The sequence below is a fragment of the Bufo bufo genome, chromosome 2 (assembly GCF_905171765.1).
Source record: "Bufo bufo chromosome 2, aBufBuf1.1, whole genome shotgun sequence".
Classification (NCBI taxonomy): Eukaryota; Metazoa; Chordata; class Amphibia; order Anura; family Bufonidae; genus Bufo; species Bufo bufo.
The window spans coordinates 491603961-491619444 of record NC_053390.1 but is presented as its reverse complement, the minus strand read 5'-3'; the positions used below and the strand labels follow the sequence as shown (position 1 = coordinate 491619444).

Below are 15484 nucleotides of genomic sequence, written 5' to 3'. Positions count from 1 at the left end.
GGTGCAATGCGTTTTGCACGCGCGTGATGAAAAACTGAATGTGGTACCCAGACCCGAACTTCTTCACAGAAGTTCAGGTTTGGGTTCAAGGTTGTGTAGATGTAATTATTTCCCCTTTATAACATGGTTATAAGGGAAAATAATAGCATTCTGAATACATAATGCATAGTACAATAGGGCTGGAGGGGTTAAAAAAATTAAAATAATAATTTAACTCACCATAATCCACTTTTTCGCACAGCCGGCATCTCTTCTGTCTTCTTTGAGGAATAGGACCTTTGATGACGTCACTGCGCTCATCACATGGTCCATCACACGATCTTTTATCATGGTGATGGATCATGTGACGGACCATGTGATTAGCGTAGTGACGTCATCAAAGGTCCTATTCCTCAAAGAAGAAGACAGAAGAGATGCCGGCTGCGTGAACAAGTGGATTAAGGTGAGTTAAATTATTTATTTATTTTTTAACCCCTCCAGCCCTATTGCACTATGCATTCTGTATTCAGAATGCTATTATTTTCTCTTATAACCATGTTATAAGGGAAAATAATAAAGATCGGGTCCCCATCCCGATGGTCTCCTAGCAACAGTGCGCGAAAATCGCACCGCTGCTTGCGGATGCTTGCGATTTTCACTCAGCTGCATTGCGTGAAAAACGCAGAATATAGAACATGCTGCGATTTTTACGCAACGCACAAGTGATGCGTGAAAGTCACCGCTCGTGTGCACAGCCCCATAGAAATGAATGGGTCCGGATTCAGTGCGGGTGCAATGCGTCCTTATATAGAATCATTGGCAGCAGAATGCTGTTTAGAGGGCACAATCTGCAGCCAGCAAACTATAATTTAGGTGTCCACACAAACTATCCTATTACCTGATGCACAAACATTTCACTTGATCATCGGGTAATCGGCGACATGTTTACACAGGCAGAATTTCGCTAATGAGTGTCCATACATAACAATTATTGCTCGTTAGTAATAATCTGCCCGAACAGTCTCATTTGTCGGAATAGAACCTAGAGACACATTTAGTTTGCATATCCGGAGCTTTCCTGGTAATGTGAACATTGTCTTATATTATTTGAGGTCCATGGTGTTCTTATAAGATATACTCACCTCTAGTTTCCATGTCTGCCTGACATATTCTCTCATCATATTATCTCTGATATGATCAAATACTCCAGGCTGGCATTCCACTCCATTTGGCCGATTGCAGGGTCGACGAAGAACACAACATAACCCATCTTCATCTTTAGAGTAATACTCACAAAGTTCTGCTGGGCCACAGTGAGGTTTTCCTCCATATATAGCATATGTGCCATTTAGTTGCCTCTCTACAGGGTAGTGGTAAAACTGAAGGTTGAATACCACCGAGAGAACATAACCACCAAGAGTTCGCAGGCACTGCCTTAGTAAGAAAAGGCCATCCATCATTCCTGCCAATTTGAGAAACTCTTCAGCATCAGCTCGAGAAATGCTGCCATAATAGAAAGGCAAGTGACCAGCAGCATCTGGCATATTTACACGTTTAAACGGACCCTGTAAAAGTTATTTTAAAACATTGTTTATTTAAGATGTTCCTTTAATATATAAGAAAAGCAACAATAACAGCAATTTAAAACAGAATACAGGACTTTATTAATTAAGCAATTCACAAATTAAGAATCTCTCCTCAGAGTATAGGGAGGAGCTAATACCATTGCTCATACCTATACTGAATCATTGTTTGCCGGCAGCAGATTGTGATTGCACACCACGAACTGCCGCCGGCAAGCAATGATTTTTAAACGTGTTGAAAGATTGTGATTGCTCGATAAACGAGCATTTGTTCATTTATCGGGTAATCGTATTACACTGCCAGATCATTGCTAACGAGCATTATTACAAACACTCATTAGCGATGATCTGGCAGATTATCTGCCAGTCTAATACACCTTTTAGGATGGAGGGCCCAGCCATGAACTTTTCACTGGTAAAATACCTGTATTACTGAAGTTCATATGCTGATTTGCTGTATATTAGTGCCTCTATAGTATAGTATATACAGTGTGTGCCAGGATAGGCTGTTCCTTTAGATACAAGATGAGAGTCTGTAAGGGTGTTAGAACCTATGAGTATTAGTTAGCTTTTGATTTGAGCACCCCACAGTAGTACTCACTGACAGATTCATGCAGTTCAACAAGAACATGTTTACTTAGAACTGATGCAACCAGCATGGAGGTTACCGCCTCACTCACAGAGGGTACAGGTTTAATAGTTACAACAAAATGGTATACTCCTCAACATTGAAATTGCAACAACAAGCAGGAAATGTTGTGGATTTATGGAAATCACAGGACCGATAGACATGTTAGTGATATGCAAATGATAAAAACAAAACTAAATATTCAAAGCATCTCAATTAATTCAGTACATACCTTGGCATACTATCAATGAGCAATGGGTCTGAGGAATGTTTAGCCACGCTGATTGCACTTGGGCATGCAAATCATAAAGATCAGCTGCTGGCAGCTCCCTTTGCAATTGCTGACCAGTGATATCCCAGATATGCTCAATGGGAGACAAGTCTAGAGACATTGCAGTCCATGGTAGCATGTTTAGACCACTCAGGCTGCTCACAGTAGCACAAACAACATCTGGCCTGTGGTTGTCTTGTGGGAAAAAAAACTCCTGGGAAACTTTGGAGAAATAACTGTACCACTGATTCCACAACCAAATCAAAGTATCCCAAGCTGTCAGTGTATCTTAAATGAAGAGTAGAGGAGTCCAGCTACCATATATTATGCCACCCTACACCATAATCCTGGGAGTAGGACCTGTGTGACATTCCCCTGTGAAGGCCTCTTCATGGTGTTGCGAGGTGATCTCCAGACCAATCTCTGGCTATCATTGTCAAAAGTGGGACTCACTGCTGAAGAGGATAGAACTCCATTCCAGTCTCTAGCAGCTCACCAACCATCTAGCACCAAGATATACCTTGAAAGTGGTGGTGTGAGGTCCATGGTACACCTGTAGATGGGTGTATGGCTCGAAGTCCAATGTTGTACAAACACGTTCTAATGGTTTGTTTAGACACTATTTGCCACCCTGGGCTTGGGATGTGATGCTTAAAGTAACTTGCAGTACAAAATGGATCACTACATGACATTCTTCTAATCAGATGATCCATCTGTACAGAGGTTCACTTCTGTGCACCTCTTGCTGTAATTCCATTTCATTGTTGTTCGCCCAACCACCTGGACATGCAACGTTAATTAATGCTGACATCTCAGCTGAGGCATGTAGTAATTTACCAGCTGATAAACCAAGGTCCCTCAGTTCAAGAATCTCAGTGATAACTGGCATGTCGATGAACAGAAGGCATTTCAAAATCTTCCCACATGACTTGGTCCAATTTTTGAGGTTTAATGTGTCTAAAAAAACTTTGCTTTCATCTGGCATTTATGCCCCTCCCACATGCCACAGAGCTAGGTGTTTGAAAACTTGATCATTTACAGATTTCCTTAGCACCCGCTAGGTCCTTGATTTGCACAGCTTGTCTTTGTTATTGTTGCAATTTCAATGTTGAGTGGTGTTGAGCTCACATAGGCAGAACTGTAGTTAGCAACAGTTCAGTACACAATGGAGCAGATTTTTTTTCAAAACTGGTGTAAAGGAAAAGTGGCTTAGTTGCCCGTTGTACAGTCACAGGTCCATAAATATTGGGACATCGACACAATTCTAACATTTTTGGCTCTATACACCACCACAATGGATTTGAAATGAAACAAACAAACAGATGTGCTTTAACTGCAGACTGACTGTCAGCTTTAATTTGAGGGTATTTACATCCAATCAGGTTAACGGTGTAGGAATTAAAACAGTTTGCATATGTGCCTCGCCTCCCACTTGTTAAGGAACCAAAAGTAATGGGACAATTGACTTCTCAGCTGTTCCATGGCCAGGAGTGTGTTTATTCCCTCATTATCCTAATTACAATGAGCAGATAAAAGGTCCAGAGTTCATTTCAAGTGTGCTATTTGCATTTGGAATCTGTTGCTGTCAACTCTCAAGATGAGATCCAAAGAGCTGTCACTAACAGTGAAGCAAGCCATCATTAGGCTGAAAAAACAAAACAAACCCATCAGAGAGATAGCAAAAACATTAGGCGTGGCATAAACAACTGCTTGAAACATTCTTAAAAAGAAGGAACGCACCGGTGAGCTCAGCAACACCAAAAGACCCGGAAGACCACGGAAAGCAACTGTGGTGGATGACCGAAGAATTCTTTCCCTGGTGAAGAAAATACCCTTCACAACAGTTGGCCAGATCAAGAACGCTCTCTAGGAGGTAGGTGTATGTGTGTCAAACAATCAAGAGAAGACTTCACCAGAGTGAATACAGAGGGTTCACCACAAGATGTAAACCATTGGTGAGCCTCAAAAACAGGAAGGCCAGATAAGAGCTTGCCAAACGACATCTAAAGAAGCCTTCACAGTTCTGGAACAACATCCTATGGACAGATGAGACCAAGATCAACTTGTACCAGAGTGATGGGAAGAGAAGAGTATGGAGAAGGAAAGGAACTGCTCATGATCCTAAGCATACCACCTCATCAGTGAATCATGGTGGAGGTAGTTTCATGGCGTGGGAATGTATGGCTGCCAATAGAACTGGTTCTCTTGTATTTATTGATGATGTGACTGCTAACTAAAGCAGCAGGATGACTTCTGAAGTGCTTCGGGCAATATTTTCTGCTCATATTCAGCCAAATGCTTCAGAACTCATTGGACGGCACTTCACAGTGCAGATAGACAATGACCCAAAGCATACTGCAAAAGCAACCAAAGAGTTTTTTAAGGGAAAGAAGTGGAATGTTAAGCAATGGCCAAGTCAATCACCTGACCTGAATCCGATTGAGCATGCATTTCACTTGCTGAAGACAAAACTGACGGGAAAATGCCCCAAGAACAAGCAGGAACTGAAGAAAGTTGCAGTAGAGGCCTGGCAGAGCATAACCAGGGATGAAACCCAGCGTCTGGTGATGTCTATGCGTTCCAGACTTCAGGCTGTAATTGACTGCAAAGGATTTTCAACCAAGTATTAAAAAGTGAAAGTTTGATTTATGATTATTATTCTGTTCCATTACTTTTTGGTCCCTTAACAAGTGGGAGGCACATATGCAAACTGTTGTAATTCCTACACCGTTCACCTGATTTGGATGTGAATACCCTCAAATTAAAGCTGACAGTCTGCAGTTAAAGCACATCTTGTTAGTTTCATTTCAAATCCATTGTGGTGGTGTATAGAACCAAAGTTCTATACACCACCAATGTTAGAATTGTGTCGATGTCCCAATATTTATGGACCTGAATTTAACCAATCAGATTACACCTTTCAGTTTTTAGAGCTCCTTTGGAAAATTAAAAGTGGAATCTGAATGTTTTTTCATTGGTAACTAAGCCACTTTTCCTTTACACCAGTTTTGATAAATCTCCCCCAATATCAGTCACAGTCTCAGTGCAGATTGTTGTACACACACATGGGGGGAATTTGTCATGTGTGTGAAATATTTGAAGTCAGTTGTGCCTGAGTATGTGGTCTGTGTTGGCGTACTTTATCCCACATTTATCAAATGTTGCATGTTTGATAAATTTGTCTTATCTGTAAACCTACCACTTGTCTAGAAAAGCTACTCCAACCTAGAGTGAGAATGCAACTTCTTGGTGACTTTTTAAAACGTTGCAGTGATACATCTGGAATGAAACTAATTAAAATAGCTAATCACACCCACTTTCCCATCCATATTTCAAAACAGGAGTAAGTGGTGTATGTGGCGAAACCAACCTCGCCACTGGGTGCTGGAGAAGCCTGGTTGCCAGCCTCTTGCCCCAGGATTATGGGCCCTCTCCTCAGCCCATGCTAAACCTTAACCCCATGGCGATTTGACTGTTTGTGGCATCTGAGTGCTGTTTGGATATATTGAGCGCTTAGATCCAAGCCATCTGGGGATAAGTTGAATGTGGGGGTTCTGTTCAGTTTGATAGGAGTTATGTATTTTTGTGTAGTTTTGCTGTTGTGAATAGAGGTATTTTCTGTACCTAGTTGGCTTACCACACCCAGTTAAGCCAATTATCTCACACAGCCTAAAGCCTCATTCACACGTCAGTGTTTTGGTTAGTGATTTCCATCAGTGATTGTGAGCCGAAATCAGGAGGGGAGCCTCCACAGACATAAGCTATAAGGGAAAGATCTGCACCTGTTCTGTGTTTAGAGCCGCACCTGGTTTTGGCTCACAGTCTCTGATGGAAATCACTGACCAAAACACTGACATGTGAATGAGGCATAACTCTGTAAAAACTGGTTTTGGGCAGATGCCATGCTTCCTTTGTTCACAAAGGACTTTTACTAACTTTTGAACCCCTGGTCTAATTCGTGACAGTTAAATATTCTTATGTCTTTGATTGTCTTTTGCTACCATGTGGCTAATGGAGTTTTGCCCCTGCCCTTGGAGATAAATTGGATTACTTCCCAATTGTCTCCAGGACAGAAGACATTGTGTAACACTGTGTATTCTCCTGCCTGTGATAATTACATTAACCAATTGTGTAAGGTAATTGTATCACAGGCAGAGGGGAGGATTTTGTGTGGGAGTGTCTGAGTGTATTGTACGGGGTTACTGGTTGTTTTACAAAACCCTGTGGGTGGTACTAATGTGTAAGAATGTGTATAAGAACAATAAACACACAGCTCTGGCTGTCCACTGCTTTACCCTCAACACAGAGCTTGGTCTTGTTCTTGGGGGGATTCACTGTATGCTGTTAGAGACTGATTGCTAGGAGTGTAAGCTGCTTGGGTGCATTTCCTATTCGTCTGCTAGCAGCTATTAGTGAGGTTCCATTCGGAGTTTGGAGCAATTCCTTGTATGCCGTAACAGTGTAAAATGCAAAAAAAACAAAAAAAAAATAATAATAATTTTTGTGCAAGAGAGCGCGAAAAGTTGCAAAGCCCAATTTTGTGATTTTTTGAAGACAGAATTCTGGAGTGAAAGCATTATAAATCAGGGCCACAGGGTTCACACAGCTTTAACCTTCACAAGCATTTGCAGGTAGCAGACGTGTCGCCAGACTCGCCACCTGTTTTCATGAGTAAAAAGCCTGGTTATGACTGTCTTATTTTTTCTCATACCAACTATTTTTGTGCCTGTTTTGGAAGCATTTGTTCATGTTGCGCCTATTTTGAGTTTTAAGACATTCAGAAGTCTTCTCACTTTTGTGCCCAATTTCCATTATTTTTATGAGCCTTTTTTTGCAACAGATTTTGTCATAAAAACAGTCTAATTTCTACAACACCCCAGAGCTGGCATAGTTTTCTGTTTCTGTTTTAAGTGGTGAGTTGCACCACAATTTGTCTACATACATGGAGATGTGTGCCAAAATTCAAAGCTCACTTATTTTTAAGCCACATTTTCATGCGCATACTATTTAGATCAGTTTTAGTGAGCTTGAATCGTACAAGAAAACAATCACTAGATGTAAGACTTAAACCAAAAATACAAACCAGGTTAATAAATGAGGCACAAATTGAAGACATACTTTGCCAAAAGTCCTGCTTTTTACTCCGAAAAAAAAGGCAAGCTTAGTATATGTGCCCCAGGGTGTCTGACTTGATACTCCACAGGATACAATGGCATCTGCTTATGACCACTGACAGGTTCCTCATTACTACAGGGCATAATTTCAGGCTGGGATCTGGACCAAAACCAGCTACAGTCTTCCCTATTCTAGACAGGACATGCCATCTCATCCCATCACAAATCAGTCACAGGCTCCTGGGCTGCTTTCAGGCAGTCAGTTGCAGCGCAAAATAGGTTACGGTCATGTGCATAAGCCCTAATGTCTCATTTACACGTCAGTGTTCGGTCAGTGATTTCCATCAGTGATTGTGAGCCAAGACCAGGTGCGGCTCTAAACCCAGAACAGGTGCAGATCTTTCTTATACCTTATGTCTGTGGAGCTCAAATCCTGGTTTTGGCTCACAATCACTGATGGAAATCACTGACCAAATCACTGACGTGTGAATGAGGAGTTCACATTTCAATTATTTGGTCAGTTGTTTCAATCAGTTATTGTTAGGCTAAACCAGGTTTGTAAAAAAACACGGAATAGGTACAAATCAAATCATTACACCTGATATCTGAGAAGGCTTCACTACTGGCTTTGGCTCACAATAAGGGCTCGTTCACACGACCGTATGTCTTTTTCAGTGTTTTGCGGCCCGTTTTTTCTGTGTTCTGTTTTTAAGTAGTGTTCCGTTCTGTTTTTCCGTATTGCATATACAGTTTACAGTAATTGCATAGAAAATTTTGGGCTCGGCATGTTTTTTTGCGCACCCATTGACTTGAATGGAGCCATGGAACGTGATTTGCGGACAATAATAGGACATGTTCTATCTTTCAACGTAATGGAAAAATGGAAATACGGAAACGGAATTCACACGTAGTACATTCCGTTTTTTTTTGCGAAACCGTTGAAATGAATGGTTCCGTATACAAACCGTATACGGAACGCAAAAAACGTTCATGTGAATGAGCCCCATGGAAGATTTCTCTCCGTACCTCCGCACTGCAAAAAATATAGAATACCGTATTTTTCGCTTTATATGACGCACTTCCCCCCCCAAAAAAAATGGCCTTGCGTTTTATAAAGTGGATACTTCGCTGGCCGCTATGCTGCACAGCGCGGCCAGCGAAGTATCAGTGTGAAGGGAGAAGGCGGGGACACTCATGGCGGGGCCCGGTGCAGTGACTCTACTCTAATACACCGGGCCACAGATCCCCCCATATCAGTGTCATCCACAGATCCCCCCTAACAGTGCGTCATCCACAGAACCCCCCTAACAGTGCGTCATCCACAGATCCCCCCTAACAGTGCGTCATCCACAGATCCCCCCTAACAGTGCGTCATCCACAGATCCCCCATAAGTGCGTCATCCACAGATCCCCCAATAACAGTGCGTCATCCACAGATCCCCCCATAACAGTGCGTCATCCACAGATCCCCCTATAACAGTGCGTCATCCACAGATCCCCCCATAACAGTGCGTCATCCACAGATCCCCCATAACAGTGCGTCATCCACAGATCCCCCATAACAGTGCGTCATCCACAGACCACCATTAGTTCAAAACCTACCAAAAGCACACCTTAGAGTCACTGCACCGGGCCCCGCCATGAGTGTCTCTGCCTCCTCCCTCCACACTGATGCATCTGATCGGGGATCTGTAGATGACACTTATGGGGATCTGTAGATGACATAAGTGTCATCCACAGATCCCCCATCAGTGTCATCCACAGATCCCCCCATCAGTGTCATCCACAGATCCCCCCATCAGTGTCATCCACAGATCCCCCCATCAGTGTCATCCACAGATCCCCCCATCAGTGTCATCCACAGATCCCCCCATCAGTGTCATCCACAGATCCCCCCATCAGTGTCATCCACAGATCCCCCATCAGTGTCATCCACAGATCCCCCCCATCAGTGTCATCCACCGATCCCCCCCATATTAGTGTCATCCACAGATCCCTCCATATCAGTGTCATCCACAGATCCCCCAATATCAGTGTCATCCACAGATCCCCCATATCAGTGTCATCCACAGATCCCCCATATCAGTGTCATCCACAGATCCCCCCTATATCAGTGTCATCCACAGATCCCCCCCATATCAGTGTCATCCACAGATCCCCCCCATATCAGTGTCATCCACAGATCCCCCATAACAGTGCATCATCCACAGACCACCATTAGTTCAAAACCTACCAAAAGCACACCTTTTGGTTCAAAATATTTTTTTCCTCCTCAAAAACCTAGGTGCGTCTTATCATCAGGTGCGTCTTATAAAGCGAAAAATACGGTATATTCAATTTTTTTTGCTGTGCGGACGGATCACTGACCCATTCAAGTTGAATGGATCTGGATCTGTTTGAGGAATCCGCATGGATGTTGTCCGTGCATTGGCATGTCCTTTTCCTGTTTCGAAATGCCTATTCTTGATCTTGTCCACAATTATGGACAAAATAGGACATGTTCTATCTTTTTCTGTGGGGCCACGGAAAAGAAGTACAGATGCAGACAATTTTTTGTGACCCCATTGAAATTAATGGGTCCACGTCCATTCCACAAAATTGCAGAATGGATGAGGATAAAAATATACGTTGATTTGAATTAACCCTTATTCGGGTTTACATTTTGAGATTTCTGGACCAGGTGCCAGTTAAAGTGAGGCCCCTTTCAAACGGGCGAGAATTCCGTGCGGGTGCAATGCGTAAGGTGAACGCATTGCACCCGCACTGAGTCCGGACCCATTCAATTCAATGGGGCTGTTCAGAGGAGCAGTGAAAATCGCAAGCATCCGCAAGCAAGTGCGGATGCGGTGCGATTTTTATGCATAAAGATAGAAGATTTCGTCATCAAAGGTCCTTTAGCAGGTCCTGAAAGAAGAAGAAAGAAGATAATGCCGGCTGCGTGAACAACAGGATGAGGGGAGTTAATTTTATTTTAAAGCCACATTTTAGTAAGTATTCTATATTAAGAATGCTATTATTTTCCCTTATAACCATGTTATAAGGGGAAATAATAAAATATACAGAACACCTAACCAAAACCCGAACTTCAGTGAAGAAGTCCGGGTTTGGGTACCACAGTCAGTTTTTTTTATCACACGCGTGCAAAATGCATTGCACCCACGCAATAAAAACTGAACATCGGAACGCAATCGCAGTCAAAACTGACTGCAATTGCGTACCTACTCGCACGATTTTCCCTGATCGCAGACGCAACGCATCCGGACCTAATCCAGACACGCTCGTCTGCAAGGGGCCTTAAGGCCTCAAATTTCTTGATTAACGTTGGTTTTCACAGAACAACAGCAGTTTGCTGTAAACTTATGATTTTTGTGCACTGTGGTGTTTGTATATGTGACATATTGACATACTGTACAGTCAGGTCCATAAATATTGGGACATCGACACAATTCTAACATTTTTGGCTCTATACACCACCACAATGGATTTGAAATGAAACAAACAAGATGTGCTTTAACTGCAGACTGTCAGCTTTAATTTGAGGGTATTTACATCCAAATCATGTGAACGGTGTAGGAATTACAACAGTTGCATATGTGCAAACTGAAGAATTTGCAAAAAAAAAAGAAGTTTTTCCTCACATGAAAAAGTACAAACACAATACAATATGCAGCAGCATGTCATGAGCATATTGATATACGGTATAGTAGACATGAGCGAATCAGTTGTAACGAATCGGGTTAGTTTCAACATCCCAAAATTTACAATCGGCAATTCGGCAGACGAACTCAAAGCTTTTCAGGTTTGTTTCGTACGAATCCAGTAAAAGGACAAATGAAGAATAAGGATGCTCACATGAACCTAAGAGTAAGTGGGGGAGGGCTTGTCCTGATTGGCTCAGCTAGGCTGTCTATTGGCCTGTGTGCCAATCAGTGTTCCAGCAGGCAAGGAGGCACCCGTGCAGAACAAACAGATTGTCATTCTGTATTGGGCTGTGAATGGGGATGGGTGGGTCTATGCAGTATCTGACAGAAAACAATCTTAGGGACAGTGTACAGTCACAATCGAGCTTCTATTATAATGTGAGGAACAGTGAAGGGGAAGGCTAGAAAGAGGAAGAATTTGGTAGACTAGGGAAAGGCAGGGAATACTTTGAGTCTGGGAGTGAAAAGTGAGGAGATGAGGTTGAGTGTGCCTTGTACCTAAAATTACTGCCTTCAAAAACATAGCTGCAGCTACAGCGGCCCATTGCCAGTGTCCGGCGGGATACCTTGCCCCTAGGAGGTTTCTACGAAATATGTCCCTCTTATAGAGCAAGTAAACGCGACGCCAGTTGCGGTTAAGCAATGAGGACAATGGTAATGTTGGTACCCAGAGTAGGATTTCCAGAGTGGTGTAGAGTGGCCTACAATGTCTTTGTAGTTGTTGTATACACGTGTCACGGTGTTCCTACCTGGATATCCTTGGATCCCAGACGTAGTGTAGTCCGAAGCAAGTGCAAAAAGGGTACTTGAACTTGGATGATGAATAAGTAGAATAAATGGAGTCCAGCTTTACTTGGCATAAATGGTAATCCAAACAGTTTCCAAACTGTATCTGTGTCATCAGCAGGTATTGGCTTAACTTTGGCAGGCAAACACTTCTGCAACAATCTCAGCTCTGCTATGCTAGCTGGAGTAAATGGGAACTTTTCTCTTCTGCTGGAACTTAGTTTATCTGTAGTCTGTCTCTTACTTTAGTCCTAGCAACTAGTGTTTGGCTCGAATATTAGAATAGCGAATATTATTTGCGAATATAGGCACTTCGAGAATTCGCGAATATTTAGAATATAGTGATATATATCAAAGAAACTAAGCGTACAGATAATATAGATAGCAGACATGTAAATAATTAGGTTATAAGTATCAGGAAATAACGTGCTTATTAAAACAATACCTTTATTAGTTATATTAAGGGGTAACTGAGCAATATCTGCCCTAGTGATAACATAGATCTAAAGTGAAATACTTTAGACACTCTCACCAAAGAAGAGACAAAATAATAAATGCACAGGGTAAGGTAAGTATTCATATAGGTATCAAATGGCAAATGGGGACTGGGTGGAGTGGGGGGGGGGGAATAAACTTTCCCTATTAAGCCCTGGAAAATATCCTGTGCCCAGAGATATCCCCTGATGGTGGAGGTACCCTGTCCCAGTACCTAGGTCTGAACTTAACCCTGTAATGGCCCTACATCAATATTATATATATATATATATATATATATATATATATACACACACACACACACACACACACACAGGGTGGGCCATTTATATGGATAGACCTTAATAAAAATGGGAATGGTTGGTGATATTAACTTCCTGTTTGTGGCACATTAATATATGTGAGGGGGGAAACTTTTCAAGATGGGTGGTGACCATGGTGGCCATTTTGAAGTCTGCCATTTTGAATCTAACTTTTGTTTTTTCAATAGGAAGAGGGTCATGTGACACATCAAACTTATTGGGAATTTCACAAGAAAAACAATGGTGTGCTTGGTTTTAACGTAACTTTATTCTTTCATGAGTTATTTACAAGTTTCTGACCACTTATAAAATGTGTTCAATGTGCTGCCCATTGTGTTGGATTGTCAATGCAACCCTCTTCTCCCACTCTTCACACACTGATAGCAACACCACAGGAGAAATGCTAGCACAGGCTTCCAGTATCCGTAGTTTCAGGTGCTGCACATCTCGTATCTTCACAGCATAGACGATTGCCTTCAGATGATACGAGATGTGCAGCACCTGAAACTACGGATACTGGAAGCCTGTGCTAGCATTTCTCCTGCGGTGCTGCTATCAGTGTGTGAAGAGTGGGAGAAGAGGGTTGCATTGACAATCCAACACAATGGGCAGCACATTGTGTAAGTGGTCAGAAACTTGTAAATAACTCATGAAAGAATAAAGTTACGTTAAAACCAAGCACACCATTGTTTTTCTTGTGAAATTCCCAATAAGTTTGATGTGTCAAATGACCCTCTTCCTATTGAAAAAACAAAAGTTAGATTCAAAATGGCAGACTTCAAAATGGCCACCATGGTCACCACCCATCTTGAAAAGTTTCCCTTCTCACATATACTAATGTGCCACAAACAGGAAGTTAATATCACCAACCATTCCCATTTTATTAAGGTGTATCCATATAAATGGCCCACTCTGTGTGTGTGTATATATATATATATATATATATATATATATATATACAAATAGTATCCTAAGGGGTGTAGATGAAAGCCCCTAAAGGAATATACAGATACCTTAAAAAGAAAATAAATACCCCGGCGCGTTTCACCCGCACCTGGCAGTTCATCAGGGGTGATAGAACTTAAATAATTGTAGGGAGAGATTATATTATCATAGATATAGTTGATACTTAGCTCCCAAATGTGGTTTGTGGGAATCAGATACAAAGTGGGGTAACCATACCAGTAGATAAAGAACTGGTAAGGGGACCCACAGCACACAATACTCAGATGTCCAGGGAGCTGATGCGGCTGTAAAACATGGCATTCACTGGATTTTTAGGATACAGAAAGTCGTATTCCTCCTGAGAGATGAGTCTCTTTACTTTGGCATCCAGGAGGATATCTCTGAGTTCTATCAAGTATGGTTCGGTTGGATTTGATGGTAACAGCTCATAGCTGTTCTTATCCTTTAGTATCTGCTCACACATTTTTTTGTAATGATCAGACCCATCAGCTGTTTCAAATGCAGTGGCTGCATAGCCTGCATTATGGTACAAACAGGTAAAACATTGTACAGTTCTAACTTACAACGAATGTTCCCTATTAGGGACTTTATCAGCTGCAGGACTCAAGGAGTAATTTATAAAATCACCTGCGAGTGCAGTATTGAATACATTGGGAAGACCAGACGGGAACTTCGTAGATGACTGGGCAAGCACCTTGGTGACATCGAGAAGAGAAGGAATACAGTGGTGTCCAGACATGTCCACGATTGTCACCAGGGTTAGGTTCCTGTTGCACCTGGTCGCGGGGACCCGTGACTGGGTGATTAGGGCTAGTGTAGGTTCATTGCAGGGCATTTTTAGAGCAAGGTAGCTAGCTCTCCTAACCCTTACTTGTTATACTTTTTAGCTTCGGAGGACTGTCATCATCTACTAACAGCGAGGCTATTGCTGTACAAGGAACGTATCTACTGGAGCGGTAGTACCAATGGTTACACTTTTTGGTGCCGCCGAGCACTCTATTTATACATCCTGAATAGAGTTGAGCGGACACCTGGATGTTCGGGTTCGACGGGTTCGGCCGAACTTCGGAAAAAAGTTCGCGTTCGGGACCCGAACTTGACCCAGAACCCGAACCCCATTGAAGTCAATGGGGACCCGAACTTTTGAGCACTAAAATGGCTGTAAAAATGTCATGGAAATGGCTAGAGGGCTGCAAATGGCGTCAAAATGTGGTTAAGACCATGGCAAGTGCTCTGCAAACAAATGTGGATAGGGAAATGACTTTAAATAACATAAAATACGTAAAAATAAAAAATAATCTTGATCTAGGAGGACCAGATCCATATGGAGTAGGAGGCTGAGGAGGCGGTGGATGTGGCGGTGTAGGTGGAAGCGGCGGTGGAGGAGGAGGTATCCTACACTGGTTTTTGGTTTAAAATTTTATTTTTAAAATTAGGGTACACCCCAAAACATTGGGAAATATAACCTGTGATAACCCCCTCCAGTCATGCTAAACACACGTTCAGACAATACACTGGCTGCAGGGTAGGCCAGCACCTCCAAGGGGTAAAGGGCAAGTTCAGGCCATGTGCCCAATGTGGAGACCCAGAGGTTGCAGGTGCTGACCCCTGTCAGTCAGTTCGTGTAGGCGTGTGCACACTTACTGCCCCACCATGTCG

At 42.5% G+C, this 15484-nt stretch overlaps 1 protein-coding gene across 2 annotated transcripts in view; it reads right to left on the bottom strand.

Annotated features, from left to right (window-relative positions):
- LOC120989581 (tyrosine-protein kinase ZAP-70) overlaps positions 1–15484 on the bottom strand; it is an 824733-nt gene that overhangs the window by 519359 nt on the left and 289890 nt on the right. For both annotated transcript variants that reach the window (XM_040417781.1, XM_040417780.1), the window contains one exon: positions 1122–1544. In XM_040417781.1, coding sequence (XP_040273715.1) covers positions 1122–1523 — 402 coding nt within the window. In that variant the 5' untranslated portion in view covers positions 1524–1544. Of the gene's footprint in view, positions 1–1121; positions 1545–15484 lie in introns of those variants that run through there.